This window comes from Ovis canadensis, chromosome 8, assembly GCF_042477335.2.
Source record: "Ovis canadensis isolate MfBH-ARS-UI-01 breed Bighorn chromosome 8, ARS-UI_OviCan_v2, whole genome shotgun sequence".
NCBI lineage: Eukaryota > Metazoa > Chordata > Mammalia > Artiodactyla > Bovidae > Ovis > Ovis canadensis.
The window spans coordinates 21,125,708-21,146,761 of record NC_091252.1 but is presented as its reverse complement, the minus strand read 5'-3'; the positions used below and the strand labels follow the sequence as shown (position 1 = coordinate 21,146,761).

Below are 21,054 nucleotides of genomic sequence, written 5' to 3'. Positions count from 1 at the left end.
AGGAGCTGGGGGAAGACTGGGAAGACAGGACTAGGGGCAGAGTGGAGAGTGTTGGAAATTTTATTAATAAGAGTCTGGCTGTAGAACTTTTAGACCATTAACTTCTTATTAATTCATATCCTATTAGTCTTTTTTGCTCATATGGGAATTTTCTAATACTGCTTAGTTGGGCTGAAATATTACTTCTTTTAATGACCTAAAGGACCACTGTAGAAAGTCTTCCGATCAAATAACTAATATTTCCAAAATGACTTTGATAGAAAGACAAAAGAATAAGGAACAGAATTTTAAAATGCTGATGGAAAAAATAGTTTTGTAGGAATTTATTTTCCTAGGTAACTGTAGAAAATAAGTAGTTTCAAAAGAGGGGCAAATAAATATGAAGAAAAATTATAAGAGTAATTGTGACTTACATAATTTAATGTGATTTAAATTCCTGTTTGTATTTGGGAATTTATCCAAAAGAGAAAAATGCGTTTACATCTTATAAGACTAAGTGAGTTCTTTGAAAAATCTTGGATTGACTAGACTAACCTTTTTACTTCTTTTAGCAGAAACTATTGATGCTGAAAACTTCTATAGCCTACTTAGTGCCAGTTCTTTTAAGAAAAGTAACATGAATTTGATTTAGTTTCTTGTTAAATAGTAGAGCAATTCTAAAATGAGTCATGTCTGTTTAAATAATAGAAAGATTATGCTTTTTTTGAACTAGTATGAAAAATGCTAAACTCTAAAACTTCTGGAATTTGGGCAAATAAAGGGAAAACCTACTCTGATGCAGTATCCTTGCCTGGAAAAGTCCATGTCCAAAGGAGTGTGGTGGGCTACAGTCCTTGAGGTCACAAGGAGTCAGACTCGACTAAGCACAATCGCATGGCTGAGCACTACTCTGATGCAACATTCAGAACAACTGCTATTCCTAGTATTCAGCAGTGCAGATTACTGAGCAATCAGTTATTCCTATTGTATGAAGTAAATTTTTGCTTACATTTCATATTCACTTGATCTTTTCTCTACTGAAGTAGTACTATCGGATAGTTTTAAGTCTGTTAAGAACTTTTAATCTAGTTAATGAGATGTCTACACACTAGCAGTTTTAGACCCAATGTAATTGATATAGAAAATATTTGCCAATTCAAGAGTAATGGTGATTTGCAATAGCAGTGCCTTAATAAAGACATAGGGGGAACTCAGTGCTCTGTGGTGACGTAAATGGGAAGGAAATCCAAAAAAGAGGGCATGTGTTAATATATATAGATACAGCTGATTCACTTTGCTACACAACAGAAACTAAGACAACGTTGTGAAGCAACCCTGCTCCAATAAAACTTAAAGGAAAAAAGTAAAGATGTGGGAAGGAGGACATGGCATGTTTGAGAGTGGAGGAAAGTGGTGCGGTGGGGACAGGACTTACCCTGGAATACAGGGAGAGATGAAGCAATTTAAAAGATAACATTTGATGATAGGCCCTTGAGTTTAAGGAATTTGGGTGTCATCATCAAAGCAGTCTGCTCTGAATTTTGAGCACAGAATTTAGCTGGAGGAAGTTGCTATTTGTAAAAATTTGGCAGCTCTGTATCACATGCTTGAGAGAAGCAGAGAGACCAATAGACTTTGCAGCCCTAGCAGGAGCAAGACTAATTTCTTTGGCTACAGTAATATTTAAATAGTAAAAATGATGTGTGCTAGGTTGCTTCAGTCGTGTCTGACTCTGTACGACTCTATGGACTATAGCCCACCAGTCTCCTCTGCCCTGGGATTCTTCAGGCAAGAATACTGGAGTGGATTGCCATGCCCTCCCTCCAGGGGATAGAACCAGCATCTCTCATGTCTCCTGCATTGGCAGGTGGGTTCTTTACCACTAGTGCCACCTGGGAAGCCCCAGAAATGATAGGAAATAGTAATTAAATGAATAAAGTGTGTTAAAAATAAAAAGATAGTAAGACAGTAGCTTTAATCTTTGGGTCTCTAAGACAGGGAAATACATCTTTTCATTAAAAAAAAAAATTGTTGCGGTTGGGAGTCAGGAGACTACTTGGCTTTGGAAATGTTCCATGAAGATGATTGAGTTTCAGTAAGTGATCTGGGTTAGAAATACAGAATAGATGATTTATAAGAAGGTGTTTGTTTAAGTCTTGAGGAGACAGACTTCACCATGAAGAGGTAGGACCATAACAAACACTGAAAAACCAGACCTAAAGATGATGCTGTGAAAGTGCTGCACTCAATATGCCAGCAAATTTGGAAAACTCAGCAGTGGCCACAGGACTGAAAAAGGTCAGTTTTCATTCCAGTCCCAAAGAAAGGCAATGCCAAAGAATGCTCAAAGTACTGCACAAATGAACTCATCTCACATGCTAGTAAAGTAATGCTCAAAATTCTCCAAGCCAGGCTTCAGCAATATGTGAACCGTGAACTTCCAGATGTTCAAGCTGGTTTTAGAAAAGGCAGAGGAACCAGAGATCAAATTGCCAGCATCTGCTGGATCATGGAAAAAGCAAGAGAGTTCCAGAAAAACATCTATTTCTGCTTTATTGACTATGCCAAAGCCTTTGGCTGTGTGGATCACGATCTGAAAGAGATGGGAATACCAGACCACCTGACCTGCCTCTTGAGAAATCTGTATGCAGGTCAGGAAGCAGCAGTTAGAACTGGACATGGAACAACAGACTGGTTCCAAATAGGAAAAGGAGTGCGTCAAGGCTGTATATTGTCACCCTGCTTATTTAACTTCTATGCAGGTAACATCATGAGAAACGCTGGACTGAAAGAAACACAAGCTGGAATCAAGATTGCCAGGAGAAATATCAATAACCTCAGATACGCAGATGACACCACCCTTATTGCAGAAAGTGAAGAGGAACTCAAAAGCCTCTTGATGAAAGGGAAAGAGGAGAATGAAAAAGTTGGCTTAAAGCTCAACATTCGGAAAACGAAGATAATGGCATCTGGTCTCATCACTTCATGGGGAATAGATGGGGAAACCGTGGAAACAGTGTCAGACTTTATTCTGGGGGGCTCTAAAATCACTGCAGATGGTGATTGTAGCCATGAAATTAAAAGACGCTTACTCCTTGGAAGAAAAGTTATGACCAACCTAGATAGTATATTCAAAAGCAGAGATATTACTTTGCCGACTAAGGTCCATCTAGTCAAGGCTATGGTTTTTCCTGTGGTCATGTATGGATATGAGAGTTGGACTGTGAAGAAGGCTGAGTGCCAAAGAATTGATGCTTTGAACTGTGGTGTTGGAGAAGACTCTTGAGAGTCCCTTGGAGTGCAAGGAGATCCAACCAGTCCATTCTGAAGGAGATCAACCCTGGGATTTCTTTGGAAGGAATGATGCTAAAGCTGAAGCTCCAATACTTTGGCCAGCTCATGCGAAGAGTTGACTCATTGGAAAAGACTCTGATGCTGGGAGGGATTGGGGGCAGGAGGAGAAGGGGACGACAGAGGATGAGATGGCTGGATGGAATCACAGACTCAATGGACGTGAGTCTGAGTGAACTCCGGGAGTTGGTGATGGACAGGGAGGCCTGGCGTGCTGTGATTCATGGGGTTGCAAAGAGTCGGACACGACTGAGCGACTGAACTGAACTGAACTGAACTGCAATGAAACATAGTCACTATTCAGTCTTTTGCACTAGTTTATTTTTCTGATTAAATTTTATAAAATTTTCTGTTGTATGTCTCCTTAGTTTTAGAACTTGGCATTATTCAAAGATACATACTTAAAGGTATATGTAATGACCTACAGTGTAACAGAAAAGAATCAATCATAAAGTTAAAGCTTACTTTAAATATCAGACTCTTCCATATTGTCAGGCAGAGCTGAATGCAAATCTCCCCTCCTCAGCTTACCAGGAATCAAGGCTTTCCTTACCTATAAGACTGTACCTTGAGCTTAAATGAAAAGGTATTTGTAAGTTACATTCATCCAACAAATATTTGCTGAGTACTTAATAGATTCTTTGGGAATATAATGACTTTAATTTTGAATCTTTCAATTTGAGGTTTCTTCAAGTGAAATTATACAGCTGATCATAAGATTTATGTTTCAAGTTCACAGGATAAGACTAGAAACATGCATTTGGGAGTCACTGTCCGTAGTGATCAAAACTACGAGTGGGACTGTATCTGTCAGGACACGCACTCACACACACACCCGCACACCATGCTGTAGACCAAGGACAGAGTCATGGGAAGCACCAGTGTCTGCACGCTAAGGATTCCCTAAGGGAGAAAGGGAGAAAGAAGAAATGATCAGTGGTTTGGGGGAAGGCAGAGAAAGGCATGGTATCACGGAAGCCCAGGGAACAGAGTTTCAAGAAAAAAGAAACAGAGGAAGCGCAGCAAAGAGCTCTAGTCAATTAAGGTTTGAAAACAGTGTTCCTTGGATTTTTGTTTCAGAAGGACTCTAATTTTAGAGCACACAATTTTAGTAGAGTTGTGAGGGCAGAAGGTAGATGACAGAGGATGGAGAACAATGTAAAACTATAAACTATTATTTCATGTACATTAAAAGGAAAGGATAGGGAAAACTTGGGGTCAAGACTTCTCATTTCTGCCTCTAATAAAAAGGTCAAAATCAGCTGTCAATAAAGAGGAAGGAACTTGTCCAGAAGAATGTTGTTGTTGTTGTTCAGTTGCCAAGTTGTATCCGACTGTTTGTGACCCCATGGACTGCAACATGCCAGGCTTCCCTGACCCTTACTATCTCCTGGAGTTTGCACAAGCTCATGTCCATTGAACTGGTGATGCCATCTAACCATCTCATCCTCTGTCGCCCCCTTCTCCTTTTGCCGTCAATCTTTCCCAGCGTCAGGACCTTTTCTAGGAAGTCAGCTATTCTGTCAGGTGGCCAAAGTATTGGAGCTTCAGCATCAGTCCCTCCAGTGAATATTCCTTTAGGGTTGACTGATTTGATCTCCTTACAGTCCAAGGGACTCTCAAGAGCCTTCTCCAGCACCACAGTTCAAAAGCCTCAGTTCTGCAACACTCTGCCTTCTTTATGGTTCAGCTCTCACAACTGTACATGACTATTGGAAAAACCAAAGCCTTGGCTATGTGGACTTTGGTGGCATAGCGATGTCTTTGCTTTTTAACACACTGGCTAGGTTTGTCACAGCTTTCCTGCCAAGAAGCAATCGTCTTCTAATTTCGTGGCTGCAGTCACCATCCGTAGTGATATTAGAACCCAAGAGGAGGAAGTCTGACACTGCTGCCACCTTTCCCCTTCTATTTGTCATGAAATAATGGGACTGGATGCCATGATCCTAGTTTTTTCAATATTGAGTTTTAGGCCAGCTTTTTGACTCTTCTCCTTCACCTTCATCAAGAGGTTCTTTGGCTTCTCTTCAGTTTTTGCCATCACACTGGTATCACCTGCCTATCGGAGGTCCAGAAGAATGCATTGTAATAGATAGGAGAAAGGGGACTAATTAAGAAAGAAGGGATGAAAATGTGGGCACTGGTGGTGAGTTACCTTGAGCGGAAGAGGTACACCTTGTCGACTGATGCCTGAGGGGTAGTGCTAAAGAGAGATGTGGGGTACAGTGGCGGGAGAATAGTCGATGGAGGTAATGTATTATGCCCTCATTATGCCAGGAAGTAGGAGAAAGGAAAGAGGTCAGGATCTTAAAGGACTGGCAAAGATTAGGAATAGTCTTTGGGTACAGTGGAAGTGGAAGCTGACCAAGGACAAATAAAAGGACTCACACAAATGGAGTGGCAGTGAGAGTCTAGCTGAGATTGGAGACCAGGTGTCTCTAAATCACCTAGCAAGGAGGGTCCTGCCTATAAGGCTTTCCCTGGCATTTCTCAGATACATGCAGTATCAATGGTGTTAATTTCTCTTGCCTTGGATGACTAGGTTATGGATGGTCATAAAAATAAAGGTTCCAACAGGTTAATTTCAGAAATAAAAACCTCTATATTTCAAAACTCAAAGGTTTTTAATCGTAACTATAGAACAAACACCAGAATCCTAGGCTAGAATTTTTATGGTTTCCAACATAAAATTCTAACTTTGTCTTTCACTATACCCTTGCATGTACCAAATATGACATTTTAGCTAAATAAGGCTTCTTGCTGTTTTTTTAAAGATTGTTTTGTTTCCTAAATTTCACTTCAGTTACTTTGCTTCTGCTATTTACTCAGCTTGTGGAACCCTACATCTCTTTTGAAATAATGAGGTGATTAAAACCCGATTTGTTACCTGGTTTGTAAGCCCAATAAAGAATGTTGCCTGTCTTCTCAGCATCTGTTATACCACTTTTATGTTACTTTTCATGTACTTCCATATATTTCAGAATATCTTAGTTTCTACTAACTTTTAAATTTCTTAACTGCAAGTACCATATTTTTGTCATCTTTGTAGTTTGTCATAGTGCCAGTGAAATGCTTTCTCTGTAGTAAGCATGTAGTAAATATTTATTCAACTTACATTGTATTTCACATTTGTACTAAGTAGCAAGATGGGACCTTTAAAAGAAAATAATGTTTTGCATTTTCTATAGGCTGGTGAGCTGAACTGAACTGATAGGCTAGTTTTAAAGGTTTATTTTTAAATGTTATTTCATCAACTTCTTCTAATGTGAATGTTTTGTCCCACAGGCATGGCATGAACTGCCTTATTCAGTTTGAAGATTTTGCCAATATAAATGCATTTCGGCTCCTGAGAAAGTATCAAAACCAGTATTGCACATTCAATGATGATATCCAAGGTAATCAGATTTTCACTGCATACGGATCAAAAACAATGTGCCTTGATATTAGTTCATAATTTTCTAAGGATTCAAATTCAATAAAAAATGTGCACTAGATGCCTATGCAATGCCAGGAATTTTTTTTGATGATTTCACACATCATTTCTCATTGAATTCTACATATTTGAGAAAGCTTCTCTGACTTTAGAATGTACTGTATTGTGCATGAGCTGGAGAAAGAGTGCCCTGGAATCTGATAAAATCCCCAGTGCTTATGGCTGAACAAAGAATGAAATGCATGAAAATATATTATTCCTTGTGTAAAATGAAGAGTGTGTACACTTCCCTCTTCAACCTTCATCTCAATCAGCCACAGTTTCTAAGTGTCGCCACAAAAGAAGCTGCCTTTGTATACAGTGTGTACCAGATCCTGCTATTTGTCTTTGATTGATTGTAGGTACTTGGCTGATACCTGCTTTTGTCTGAGTTGTTTTATTTTCCTCTAAAGCTTTGTTTCGCTCCTTTCTCTAGCTCCACCTCCCCCAGACTGCTTCCCCAATCCGAAACCTCCCAGTGAGAACCTTACTCTTCCTGTTTCGTGAAGGGCAGGTAGAATAAAAGCACAGGCAGAGTCAAAGGAGAAGGACCCGATGAGTTCTGACAGCTGAAAAGGTCATACATAGACTTCCGTTGCACTAATCACAATGAACATTTTTCCGTGTTGACCTTACTTGGATTCTCAGCAGCTTTTAACATTGTGGACCCCACTCTCTTCCTTGAAATATTCTCTTCTGTTCACTTCCATGTCACAGACCCCGGCTGACTTTCTTCCTACCTTTTTGAATCCCCCACCCCGCCCCCACCCAGTTCCATCCTTTACTGACTAGCTATTAAATGACAGAACACTTCAGCATTCAGTGCCAGGCCCTTTTCTCTTTGTTCTGTGTTATATGTTGGGTATATACTCCACGGTCACCCATTTCATTAGCAGATTTATATCTCTAGCCCAGACTTCTTTGAATTCTAGGTCCATATACCCATTGGGTATTTTAAACTTCCTCTAGGGATATCTCAAAGTTATCTCATACTCAGCCTCCCACCATCAAACTCTTATTTCCGCACCAAAGTTGACCTTCTCTGTGTGTTCTCTGTCTGCATGAATTCCTGATGTCTCTCTCTCCTTCACCTCTCTCTGCCAAATATATAGCCTATCACTCATCCTCCTGATTTTTAGCATTAAGTTGGATAGAGAAGGAAGTGAAGATACAAGGGCAGGTAGATACAAGGGTCTAGATTCCCTATCTTTAATAAAGTTAAAGACTAGGTATAATGGGGATAATTGAACAAAGAACTGAAAAAGTAGAAGGTTACAAACCATGTTGAGTGAGTTATTCTAATGTAGGTCTTCCAAGAAGAATTAGTTCTGAGTGATGGTAAGAACCGAGATACAACTTACGATGGGAGGGAGACAGCCAAAGATGAATGTCATTGAAAATGATGGGATCCAAGAAAAGTTTAAATGTAAAAGGAGGATAATATTTCTCTCATAGAGTTTTTATTGTGGACAAAATAGTTATTTGTGAAAATACCCTGTCAAATTTTTAAAATTTGCTACGCTTAAAGTTCTTTAGTATAACATAGCTATGTAAATATAGTGTCTCTTTATATTTTGAACCACACTAACGTAATTGGTCTAATCTCTCTTTGCCTAACATCCTTCGTGATGCCGATTACATAATTTATTGTCATTATTGTGACAAAGATGCTTATGTTATTTCAGTTTTCTTCTTTTTGTATTCATTTTTTGAGTGTTTTATTTATGAGAAGTGAATGTGTGGAGGATTTCAGAGAGGAAATGATGGCAGTCTAATTTTAATGTGCTACTGCTCTAATTTGAAAATGCAGTGTCTAGTGATAGAACACCTTTGATGCTATAGACAAAGGCTTTGTAGACCGGTGTCTCTAAGTCACTTACCTGTTTGTTTCATTGTTGCCTCTAAAGTAGTCACCAGTTAAACTGTTAAACAAACCTATCCTGTCCTTTCTTTAATATTCTCTTTCGATTTTGGGGTCTCACAGAAATGTCTGTGTAGAAGTTAAAAACCAGGATTGCATAATTTGAATCATTTTGCAGAATTAATAGGTATCAGAGTTCGGGTTAAGGAAAAGAACATGAAATCCAAGTCATCAAACAAAATGAGCAATTAAGAATTAGGTTCAGCATTTCTGTCAACTGTCGTCAAGAATTTGGGAGTCAAGCCTTGGGCTGCCTCAGAGTTAAAGTCAGGAGCACAGGAAATAAGAGACAGATGCCGAGCCAAGGCCAAGAGCGCTACATGTGGAGTTGCCCTGAGAATTCACTGCAGAATATTCCCCACAGCAGGTCGCCACTGCGGAGGCGTTAAATGACTAGTTTTTCACCCCAGCTAATCAGTCTTCAAATATAATCTGCACACACATAGTCTACGTTATCTCTGGATAGGTGTTTTCGTGTCCTGCGGCCTTAGCCAACAGAAAGTTAGGTTTGAGAAAATGGGGCTAATCTCTGACTAGAGAAGACTTTTGGCAAGTTATTGAGGTTCTGACTAGCCATGACCAAACCATTGTGTGCTTTCTTCTTCATACCGAAATAGTGTCCTTAGTGACGCATCTTCCCCGTATGTTTCTATTTTACCTTTTTAACCTCATGTTTTTACCATTTTGCCCACAAATGTAATACTTTCCTCACTGTGGGCATAGAAATTGCATTCTAGTGCCAATGAAAATAGTTATGTAACTATTACAGCCTTACCATGTAAATAAATGCTTTTAACTATACCCTTGGGGGGACTTTTTTCTTAACAGATGTGTTACTGAAATGTATTAGCTTTTTATGAAAAGTATTTGATTTTTTAAAAATACTTAAATTCTAGTATATTAATGATCTAAGATAATGTTAAATGATAAAGATTTTGGTTCCACTGTTATTTAGACCTTCATGCATTCTAGTTGTAAATTATTACCAGCTAGAAAAAAATGTGCAAATGAAATCTATTAAGGAATGGATATTTAATAATATAATCTGGAAACCATCAGATTTCAGCAAATTCAGATCAAAAGAAAGAAGTTTCATCCTCTGGTCATTTAAAATCATCTACAAAAAAGAGATTTTTTTTCTTCCCATAATACCCTCTCTGGAATGGCTATGTTCTGACTTGACATTTCTAAATATTTTGCATAGAAATTTTTGCGATGATAAACTAGTTTGATTACTAGTGATGACTGGTGATAAACTAGTTAGGATAAAGTAGTTAGGATTTTTTTTTAAATAAGGTAATCTTGTACCAAATACAGTGTGAAGATCAAAGATAGATATGGTAGAACATTCTGCAAAGGAGTACCACTGGCCTGAAAACATGTTTTAATGTTTAACCACACTAGGTTTTAAAAAGCGTATTAGACGGCAAATGAGATACTCATTTTCTCTATCATGGTGGCAAAGATTTTTCTTGTAATCCCAACTGTTAATGATGCTTTAAAATATGAACACTCTTGTACATCGATGGTGAGAATATAAATTGGTGCAACTCTTGAGGAATCGATATGTGTCAGAAACCTTAGTCATAGGCAGATCTTTGATCCAGGATTTCTATTTTTAGAAATTTATCCTCAGTAAATGAAGGTGTGTGAAACAAATGTACAAAGATTTTTAGTTTCTATATTTGTTTATTTTAAAAATTGAGATATGGTTCACATATAACATTGTATTAGTTTTAGATAAACAACATAATGGTGTGACATGTGTATTTATTGGTAAATGATTACTGCAATAAGTTAACATCTATCACACATAGTTACAAATTCTTTCTTTATTGTGATCAGGACTTTTAAGATCTGCTCTTGTGCCAACTTTCGATGTACAGTAGAATGTTATTAACTTGGTCATTATGAGGTGTTACATCCCCAGAACTTATTCGTCTTATAACTGGAAGTTTGTGCCTTTTTGACTTCCATCACAGTTTTTAGCACAACCCCCACCAATCTGTTCTCATACCTATGAGTTTGGTTTTTGTTTTAGATTCCACATGTAAATGAGATAGTACAGTGTTAGTCCTTCTCTGTTTGACTTATTTCATGTAGTATAATGCCCTCAAGGTCCATCCTTATTGACACAAATGATAAGAGTTTCTTTCTTTTTTTAGTGGTTCAGTAATATTCATATATGTATTCACATACATATTCATATATGTATCTACTTCAAATTTTCTTCATCAGTTCATTTGTCAGTAGACACTTGGGTTGTTTCCATGTTTTGGCAATTGTAAATAATGCTGTCATGAACATAGATGAGCCACCCAGGTGGCACTAGGGGTAAAGAACTCGCCTACCAATGCAGGAAACATAAGAGACCTGGGCTCAATCCCTGGGTTGGGAAGATCCCCTGGAGGAGGGCATGGCAACCCACTCCAGTATTTTTTGCCCAGAGCATCCCATGGACAGAGGAGCCTGGTAGGCTACAGTCCATAGGGTCACAAAGAGTCAGACACGACTGAAGTGACTTAGCACAAACATAGGAGGGCATATATTTTTTCAAGATGGTGATTTCATTTCCTGTAGCTAAATACCCAGGGGTGGAATTACTGGGTCATATGGTAATAGTTCTAGTTTTAATTTTTTGAGGAACCTCCATACTGTTTTCCGTAGTGACTGCAACAGTTTTCATTCCCACCAGCAGTACACCAGCATTCTCTTTTCCCCACATCCCTGCCAACACTTGTTATTTTTTTTCTTTTTTTTAATACCGGAAATTAAGTTTATTTAGGAATAGTAGAGGAATTGCAATTTGGGAAACACATGCTGTAGCAAACTACAGGCAGGTCCCTTGTCTATTTGATAACAGCCATTCAATCAGGTATGATGTGATAGCTTATTTTGGTTTTGACTGGCATTTCCCTGATGGTTAGTGATGTTGAACACTGTTTCATGTACCTATTGGCCATTTGTATGTCTGCTTTGGAAAAATGTCTATATTCAGGTAAAGATATTTGTTGCACTGTTGTGTTTATGGTGAAAATCATAAACCTTTTAAATATCAAAAAATATAGATTTGGTTAAGTAATCGTCACACGTTCGTACTATGCAATATTTTAACTACACAAAATAATATTTTAAAATATATTATTGATGTGGTAAGATACAAAATATTTTGTGATAAAAAGTATATTAAAATAATAAGCATGGCACGAAATATTTTTATAAATTAAAATTTCCTTGAATTTCCATATATCAGGTATAGAAAAAATTTGTGAGACTGTACATCAGAATGTTGAAAGTTATCATACCTAGACAATGGGATTATAGGTGACTTATTTATTATTAAGGTTAGCCAAAAAGTTCACTTGGATTTTTCTGTAAGATATTACAGAAAAAAACCTGAGCAAATGTTTTGGTAACCCAATATTATTTATTATCTGTGCCAGTATCAACTTTCTGCCAGTATTCTTTAAGTAGGAGAAGAAGAAACATCCATTGAATCTTCTTTTCCATATGGTGCCCCTGTGCTCTTTTCCCTGGTAGCTTGCAGTAATGACTGATTTCTTGCAGTCTGGGCACTCTCTAGAGATTAAACTTCTAGTTGTTTTCTAAACTTCCAGTATGTTGGGGGAGCCATTAGGAGAGGAAAATAGATCTGGGTTCAAGCTACTTCTTAACAAATTTTGGGGCAGCTTCCTGTGTGTAGTCTTTCTTTTTCTCCCCACTTCCGGAAGTACTTGGTGCCTCCTACACCCAGGCCTTTTGAGAGTTTTGCTGTGTCCGTCTGCTTCTTAGCAGCCCTCATGACTGGCCAAGAATTCACCTTTCTCTGCTAATTCAGTTACCATCTGCCCTTGGGCTTCTGGCTGCTGAAATTGTTCTTTCTGTTATTTCCGTAGAGCTTGTTGATGGGAAGGGAAGTTAAAGTATGTGTTCAGCCCCTGATTTTGCACTACTGGTCTCTGCACTTGCTTTTCCTGCACAGCATATCCTCCTGCCCAGGGTCCTGTACCTCTCTCATTCATCCTTCACTTCTGTGCTCAGGCGGTAGGTGCACTAAACCTGATGTCCCTGCCTGTAAAGTCATACCCGACTCTCTGCGACCCCATGGACTGTAGCCTACTAGGATCCTCTGTCCATGGGATTTCCCAGGCAAGAGTACTGGAGTGGGTTGCCATTTCCTTCTCCAGGGGCTCTTTCCCAGCCAGGGATCGAACCCAGGTCTCCAGCATTGCAGGCAGATGCTTTACGCCTGAGCCAGGGAAGCCCACTAAACATCCCTGCTTAGAGTAATTTACTGTTCCTCCTCCACCTTCTAGTTCTCATACTTCACCTGATCTGTGTATTTAGTAAAGCATATGAGCATTATAATGATTTGATTACACCTAATCCTTCTCTGGACTTCCCCGGTGGCTCAATGGTAAAGAATCCACCTGCCAGTGCAGGAGACGTAGGTTTGATCCCTGGGTTGGGAAGACCCCCTGGAGAAGGAAGTGGCAACCCACTCCAGTAACCTTGCCTGGGAAATCCTATGGGCAGAGGAACCTGGCAGGCTACAGTCTGTGCGGTCCCAAGAAGAGTCAGCTATAACTTAGCGACTAAATGAAAACAACAACAAAGTCTTCTCTACTAGTTTTATATAGTGATTCTAGTCAAATTAACAAACAAATTGCATGAATAGAAGTAATTCTTCTTTTCATAAAAGGTAAGACTGATGTTTAATAACCACAGCAGAAGGACAGCATAGCTGGTGACTTCTTTTCACGTTAACGTTGAATACAAATATGAACAGAAGTTTTTATACTTTTAAGGTTGACTCTCTTTAGTATCTTGCTAACAATGTTAATATTACGTACTCTTTAAAAGCGATAGTACAAAAGATAAACTTTAACCTGTCTGATTTACTAAAAGTCTATTTTTCAAGCTCAAAGCTTGTTCAAAAATTATATTGAACAATTTATTGTAGAGACTCACATTTTTATGTAACAACAGCTTACCACATTTACTCCCTTGATTGTAGTGAAGTTTAAGGCAAAATAGCACTAGGAGGTAGGACCAGGTTATGCATAAGAATCATGTTCAAGTTCATCTTTTGATAGTACTAAAAATATCTTTCTAGTTTTGTTAATTTTGTAAACAGAAGCTTAGATGTTTCATTATGTCCTCAGGAAATATTATAGATATACTTGTAAATATAAGGCTCTGATATCTAGTATAGATAGAGACTTATTTTGCCTTATTTGGGGTAATGTAGTTGAACTTAAAACACTTTGATCTTTACTACAGAATGATGTAGCATGACCATATAAAAATAAGTCACACATTCTAGCTAGTATCTTTTGGAATATTTTATTCTATCTATCCTCAAATGCCCAGTTCTATTTAAAAAATCAAAGCAAGAATACAAATACATTGATTGCTGATGTTACATCAACTTTTGAGTGTTCAGTAGGTTGAAACTTGTGGTGGTGGCAGAATTTGTAGAACCCCTTAAAGTTTTGTAATGTCAGAGATGGAAGGGAGCTTAGAGTCCCTCAAATTCAAACTTCTGGCCAATGTAGAGACAGCATGAAATGCTGTTTGTGAGTAAGTGTTCATCTAATGACTGGAGAGTTACACTTCTTTCGTTAAAATTCTCTTTTCACCTGTTTAACAGCTATAGTGAATCTTTTATAAAATAAAAAGACAATTTGTGCCACGTGGCATCCGGGATCCTAGTTGCCCATCAGGGATAGGACACGCACCCCTGCAGTGGAAGCACAGAGTCCTGACCGCTGGGGCCACTGGCCTGCCAGGGAAGCCCCAGATCTGCCTTGATGTGTGAGACAAAGATCATTCTTAATCCTGCCATGGTGTCTGTCCCACATAGATCAGTATTCCGTTTACTCAGGCTTTCTTTCTAAATAATATATAGAAGAGTGGCTTTTATGTAATTTGTGACTTTCCCAATTCATAATTTGTTGCATGGTAGCGCAGAATTGCTAGCCTCTAATTTTTGTGTCCCTAAATAAAAAACATGCAAAAGACACACAGGTCTTCAGTAATTATCACTTATAGTGATCTTATTGGTAACTACCAAATTCTGTAAGAAAGAAACAACCAAAAGATTGAAAAGGGCGCATCTGCTGGTGGTGAAATGCTGAGTGCCTCTTTGGGAGCTGGCGTGCCTGACACTGCCTCATTGTGTCATTCATCAAACCTGCTCCAATCTGATCCTCGTTGTTGGTGTTTTTAACCCAGTGAGGGAGGTTAAAGTTTCACTGGGCTTCACTACCCTTCTGAGTGATCTAGGAATCATAGGTAGGGTGTTACTTTAGAGGAGAAAATTGTAGACACAGCTGGGAAGTACTGCAGGAAACTGCAGTTTTATTTCAGATGTGAACCATAAAGAAACTGCGCCACGTAATTATGTTCAAAGCAAAAGAAACACTCTGTGATCTGTGAAAGTTTAAATGGCAAAGTAATAAAATTAGAGCTGGTGAAGTTTCTACTACCATGAGGCATGATGAGGAAAGGTCAGTTTTTATCCTAAATAAACTTTGTGTTAATTTTGTCTAGTATCTTTGAGATTCACCAATGATTTATCATAAATAGGAGGCTGATCAAAGACTGCGCTGACCTCATATTTTCATTGCTATTAAGTGTTAGTTTTTCCAGTTGAAAATCAAAACATACAAATTTTCTAATGGCATCTAGTTCTTTTTATCTCATACATTGAATGATTTTATAGCTAAGGAAACTGATGGACACAGTGATTTTTCTAAATTCATTCACCTAGTAAACAGGTTGAGCTGGAAATCTACCGGAGAATCCAAACCCCGTGTTCTTTTTAATTAATTAATGTATTTATTTTTAAGTTGAAGTATAGTTGATTCACAGCATTGTGTTACCTGCTGCTGTACAGCAAGGTGATTCAGTTCTATGTATATTGATGTATACATATTCTCTTTTTAAATTTCTTTTTCATTATAGCTTATCATAGGATACTGAATTTAGTTCTCTGGGCTGTGCAGTGGGACCTTGTTTTCCCCTTCTGTATAGAAAGATGGCATCTGCTAACCCTAACCTCCCGCTCCACCCCTCCCCTGACTGTTTGCCCTTTGGCAGCCGCCAGGCTGCTCTCTGTGTCTGTGTGTCCGTCGCTGTTTCATGGATAGGTTCGTTTGCGTCATATTTTAGATTCCACATATGAGTGATGGTCATGTGGTGTTTGTCTTTCTCTTTCTGACTTACTTCACTTAGTATGATGATCTCTGGTCACATCCATGTTGCTGCAGATGGCGTTGTCTTGTTCTTTTTAATGTCCGAGTAGCATTCTATTATCCATGCACGTGTGCACACACGCACACACACGCACCGTATCTTCTGTGTCCATTCGTTTGTTGATGAACATTTAGGTTGCTTCCATGTTTCGGCTGTTGTCAGTAGTGATGCTAGAAGCATAGAGGTGCATGTATCTTTTTGAATTATAGTTTTGTCTGGATATATGCCCAGGAGTGGGCTCGCTGGATCATATGGTAATTCTGTTTTTAGTTTTCTGTTTTCTACAGTGGCAATGCCAACTTAACTTTCCTACCAACAGTGTAGGGGGGGGTTCCCTTTTTTCAACATCCTCTCCAGCGTTTCAGACCCCAGGTTCTTAGTCATCACATCACCAAATTCAGTCATAGAACCTTTTTTGGAAAGTTTTCAACTGTAGTAAGTTGCTGTCTTAAAAGACTGATGTCAGTAGCTTGAGGATTTCACATCAGATGCAAGCATGGGTTCAGACAACTGCAGGTTCCCTTTCTGAGTCAGTTAACCTGTTGTGTGATGATTTCAAGAAGTGAATATCGATTTGAGGCTTGGGATTCAGGGCACTGCAGTGCCCGTGTGAGGATCACTCAGGCTGTCTCTTACTTGTTGCAGGAACAGCATCTGTTGCAGTTGCCGGCATCCTTGCAGCCCTTCGAATAACCAAGAACAAGCTGTCTGATCAAACATTTCTATTCCAAGGAGCTGGAGAGGTACCTGCCTTATGGAGTGCTTATGTTCTCCTAAACTAGTGAATATAGCATTCATTCTAGTAACTCATGAATTTTAAGTCTGAAGTAGTTCATGAAATTTTTAGTTTATTGAAATTACAGGGTTTATTGAAAGATTCTTTAAGTTTTGAGGCTTATTAATTTTTCACAGGAGGCATAGAGGTATTTTTTGCAGCTATCAGTTTGTAAAATTGTCAGATGTTTCCATGGGGTTTTGTTAGGCATATTTAAGGTGCCATGCATGAACAAAAAGTGTTTCCAGTGTATGATTAATTATGTGTAGAAACCTTTAAGCTATTACAGCCAGTGCTAGCTTTTAGTATCCTCCAGTGTCACATACCAAAATTTTCCTAATTTGACTCACAATTCAGTATGCACATATATAACTATATACAGGATTTTTTAGAAGAAATATTTTCAATCGGAGATTCATCATGCAGTATAACAATTCACATGTGAAAGAACTAAAACATTTTAAATTGTTGGAAGGAGATGGCAGCAATACAAAATAATGCTGTATCCATTTAAAAAGCCTTAGATTTTATAATTTAATATGACTATGAATAAATGTATTCCATTGGTAGAAACTATGTATACTATGTTGGGTTTGATTTTACTTGTTCTTAAAGCAAAATATGTGAAGCTAAAATTTGCATGCCAAGTTATAAACGTGAACGTATTCAGAGTGTAAATCTCAAATTTATTTTCACATCAAAATGAAAGCCAAGGTTAAATTACAGCTCATTAAGGTTTGAGGTGTTTTTTTTTTAATTTTCGTGAATTGTTACATGCTGTACTTAATTTTAGTAAACTTCTTTAAATTTCTGAAGGGTTTTTGTTGAATGCTACAGGCTAGTTCTTGATACTCAGCAGGAAAGAGGTAGGTATTCATGGTTGGATGATCCAAAACTGGCCCTTCTTTGTCCCTGAAAAGGTTTTGGAAATTTCACAGATCATCACCAAATTTATCATATACCAAAAGGAGTTGATTCCTTTAATCTTATAAGAAGTCTCACAGTACTTTCTTTGTCCACATTAAGAGAGTAAATAAATGCTTGAGAACACACATCTTGTGTTCTGTTTTATTGCCTAATTGGTGAAGTTCCCATCCAAATCACCCAGCTTCATTCTTCAAATTCAATTAGCAGAACAATAAGCAATACAGTCCAATAAGCCAGGGTGAGCAGTTCATTCATTATTTTAAATTCAGTATTTTTTTATCAGAGGAAATCTTGATTTTATGAATAGAATTAAAGATACGGAAAACCAAGGATATCACTGGTTTATCTGTGGCTAAATATCAAGCCACATAATAGTGATTCTGTTGTAATAAGAGTAAATAATTGTCATTTAGTATCGTAAACTCCAGGAGTTGATGAAGGACAGGGAGGCCTGGCGTGCTGCAGCCCATGGGGTCACAAAGAGATGGGCACGACTGAGCGACTGAACTGAACTGAAATGTGACAAAAATACTTTGCTCATTAAGATCTGGGTTCTTTTTTATTTCTGTGAGTTGTTACATGCGGTACTTAACTATAGTAAACTTCTTTAAATTGGAGTTTAAAGGAGCTTTCAATGAATATAGCTCTTTGGATTGGTAGACAGTACCATTTTGTGCTTGCCTATTAACAGTGACAAAATGAGGTAAAATGTAGCCCTTGATAAGGGATTATGTAGAACCACGACGCGTCTTTGTTTTTCAGGCTGCCTTAGGGATCGCACACCTGATTGTCATGGCCATGGAGAAGGAAGGTTTACCAAAGGAGCGAGCCATACAGAAGATATGGCTGGTTGACTCGAAAGGGTTAATAGTTAAGGTAAGAGTTTGTCATTGTTAACCAGGTACAGTATTTTAATCAGTATGCCATTCTGGATTCCCATCTCTAAGACGACTACTGTTTCCGCCTACCCCATCCCCAATACCGCGTTAAAAGAGTGGTTAGGGCAGCCTGGCTTGCTGCAGTCCATGGGGTTGCAGAGAGTCGGACGTGGCTGAGTGACTGAACAACAATCACACCCAAATGGCCATGTTACACAGTAATGTGGATATTCTGCTGAATAAAGGAGACAACTGTGGCTCCGCTTTTGTGTCCATCTGTGATGTGAGGAGACTTCCGACAGCTCCATGGTCTGTCCACGTGAATCAGCTTCATTTCCAAGTGAGGCAGTTGGAGGCTGATACAGGTGGAACGCTTAGGTCCAGCTCCTTTCACTAAGGGCTGTCTGTCAGGTTACACACTAACTGGGGAAAAAAAGGGAGGGAAAAAAATGAAATAACTACTGTTTTACCTGCCACTTTCTCTCAGCCAGAGTCTTGGAGAGTTTGGATGGTAATTCCTGAGAAGGGCTTTAATAAATGCGCTGGATTCCAAGGTAGCTCAGTGCCCATGCAGGAAACATGGGTGCAGTCTCTGGGTCAGGAAGATCCCCTGGAGTAGGAAATGGCAACCTGCTCCATATTCTTGCCTGGGAAATCCCATGGTCAGAGGAGCCTGGCCGGCTATAGTCTGTGGGATCGCGAAGCGTCGAACATGACTGAGCACGTGTGTGGTTCAGTGTTACTGTCCTTGAGGTTGTCTCCCAGCCTCGATAGAGACACTGGCACCGCTTCATAGGGTTATTGTGAGAACCCAAGTAAGAATACAGTTACGTAGGCTACAGTTACAGTAACTAATGACACAGTTACAGGGTGTTATACTGCACCTCTCATCTGTGCACATCACTCACTCTTCCTTAAACTGCTAGAGAAAATACTATAAATCCCCCTTCCACATGAAGGTGAATTAAAAAAAAAAAAAACAGTGGTAAGCAGTGTCTCCAGGCACTGAATATAGAAACGTGAATATCTGCAAACTTTCTGGAAAGCTGTTTTATGTGTATCCAGAATCTTTAAAAATGTATGCTTCTGATCCAGCGGTTTCCACTCTATGAATCTTGACCATAGAGATACAAATGTGTAGGTGTATGCGTAAGGGTGTTATCTTAGCATTGTTTATAATTATGAGATGTTTCATTAAACATCATTAATTAAGATAGTGATAGATTGTCGTTTAGTTGCTCAGTCGTGTCCAACTCGTTGCAACCCCAAGGACTGTAGCTGCCAGGCTCCTCTGTCCATGGGATTCTCCAGGAGAGAATACTGGAGTGGATTGCCATTCCCATCTCCAGGGGATCTTCCTCACTCAGGGATTAAACCCAGGTCTTCTGCATTGCAGGCAGATTCTTTACCTTCTGAGCCATCATGGAAGTCCACAGTGATAGGTTACACTTACCTAAATAAAGGATACTGTAACATGAATTGGTAGTAGCCACATAGGTGTAATATACAGGCTTAAAGTTATTTTCATGGCTTAGTTGGTAAAGAATCTTCCTGCAATTCAGGAGACCCGGGTTCAATTCCTAGGTCGGGAAGATCCCCTGGAGAAGGAAACGGCAACCCACTCCAGTATTCTTGCCTGGAAAATCCATGGACAGAGGAGCCTGGTGGACAGTCCATGGGGTTGCAAGAGTTGGACATGACTTAGCAACTAAACCACCACCACCAAAGTTATTTTAAAAGAACTATAAACAGCATTAAAGGATTCGTTATTTAATATTAGGTGAAAATAGGAAAATGTCATTACATGACATATTACATGATATTTTGCTTTAAAATTTGAGTTGCATGTAAAAATCATAGAAAGAAATGGATCAAATACATATTACTTTAAAACTGATTTTAGCGCTTTTCTACATATTCCAAATTCTCCTGAGTACTTATTTTTCTTTAAAGCTAGAAAAATGTTCATTTTTAAAAAGATTTAAGAGAAATTTTGTTTTAAATGAAACAAAAATATGGTTCATAACTTTTTGTAGCAAATCAGTATCTATAAAGCTGTGAAATAAGACTGAAAATACCTTTACAACATCTCCTGAGGACCAAATGATAGTCGTCTTATTAGCAATAAATGACAGTGTAATTGTTTATAGTATACAGGAAATAGCTTTACATTTCTTGGCTTAAAAATTGCTATTGCTTTAAAAAAATCAGCATAATTGTAACAAACTGTACACTGTGGCCATATGACATATCCTGTCACGAAATAAGAACGTTTGCTGAGTGAAGTCATCTGTGGCTCGGGCTTTGTGCTTATTGTGGGGACACGGTAAGGCCCTTAATCTCAGGAGGCTCCCAGCCTCATGGGAAAAACTTGAACAAGCCAAGAGTTACAACTCCACATGACAGTGTTATAGAAATATGTGCTTGGTGCCAGGGGTGCACAGGAGATGGTGCTCCCGCCACACCAAAGAGAATCACGGGGAGGCTGAGG

General features: G+C 38.7%; 1 protein-coding gene across 1 annotated transcript in view; it reads left to right on the top strand.

The window, feature by feature from the left end:
• Positions 1–21,054, top strand: part of ME1 (malic enzyme 1) — a 209,981-nt gene that overhangs the window by 161,611 nt on the left and 27,316 nt on the right. The window contains exons 7-9 of the mRNA XM_069598978.1: positions 6,616–6,725; positions 16,629–16,726; positions 18,448–18,561. Of these exons, the coding sequence (XP_069455079.1) occupies positions 6,616–6,725; positions 16,629–16,726; positions 18,448–18,561 (322 nt within the window). The remainder of the gene's footprint in view (positions 1–6,615; positions 6,726–16,628; positions 16,727–18,447; positions 18,562–21,054) is intronic.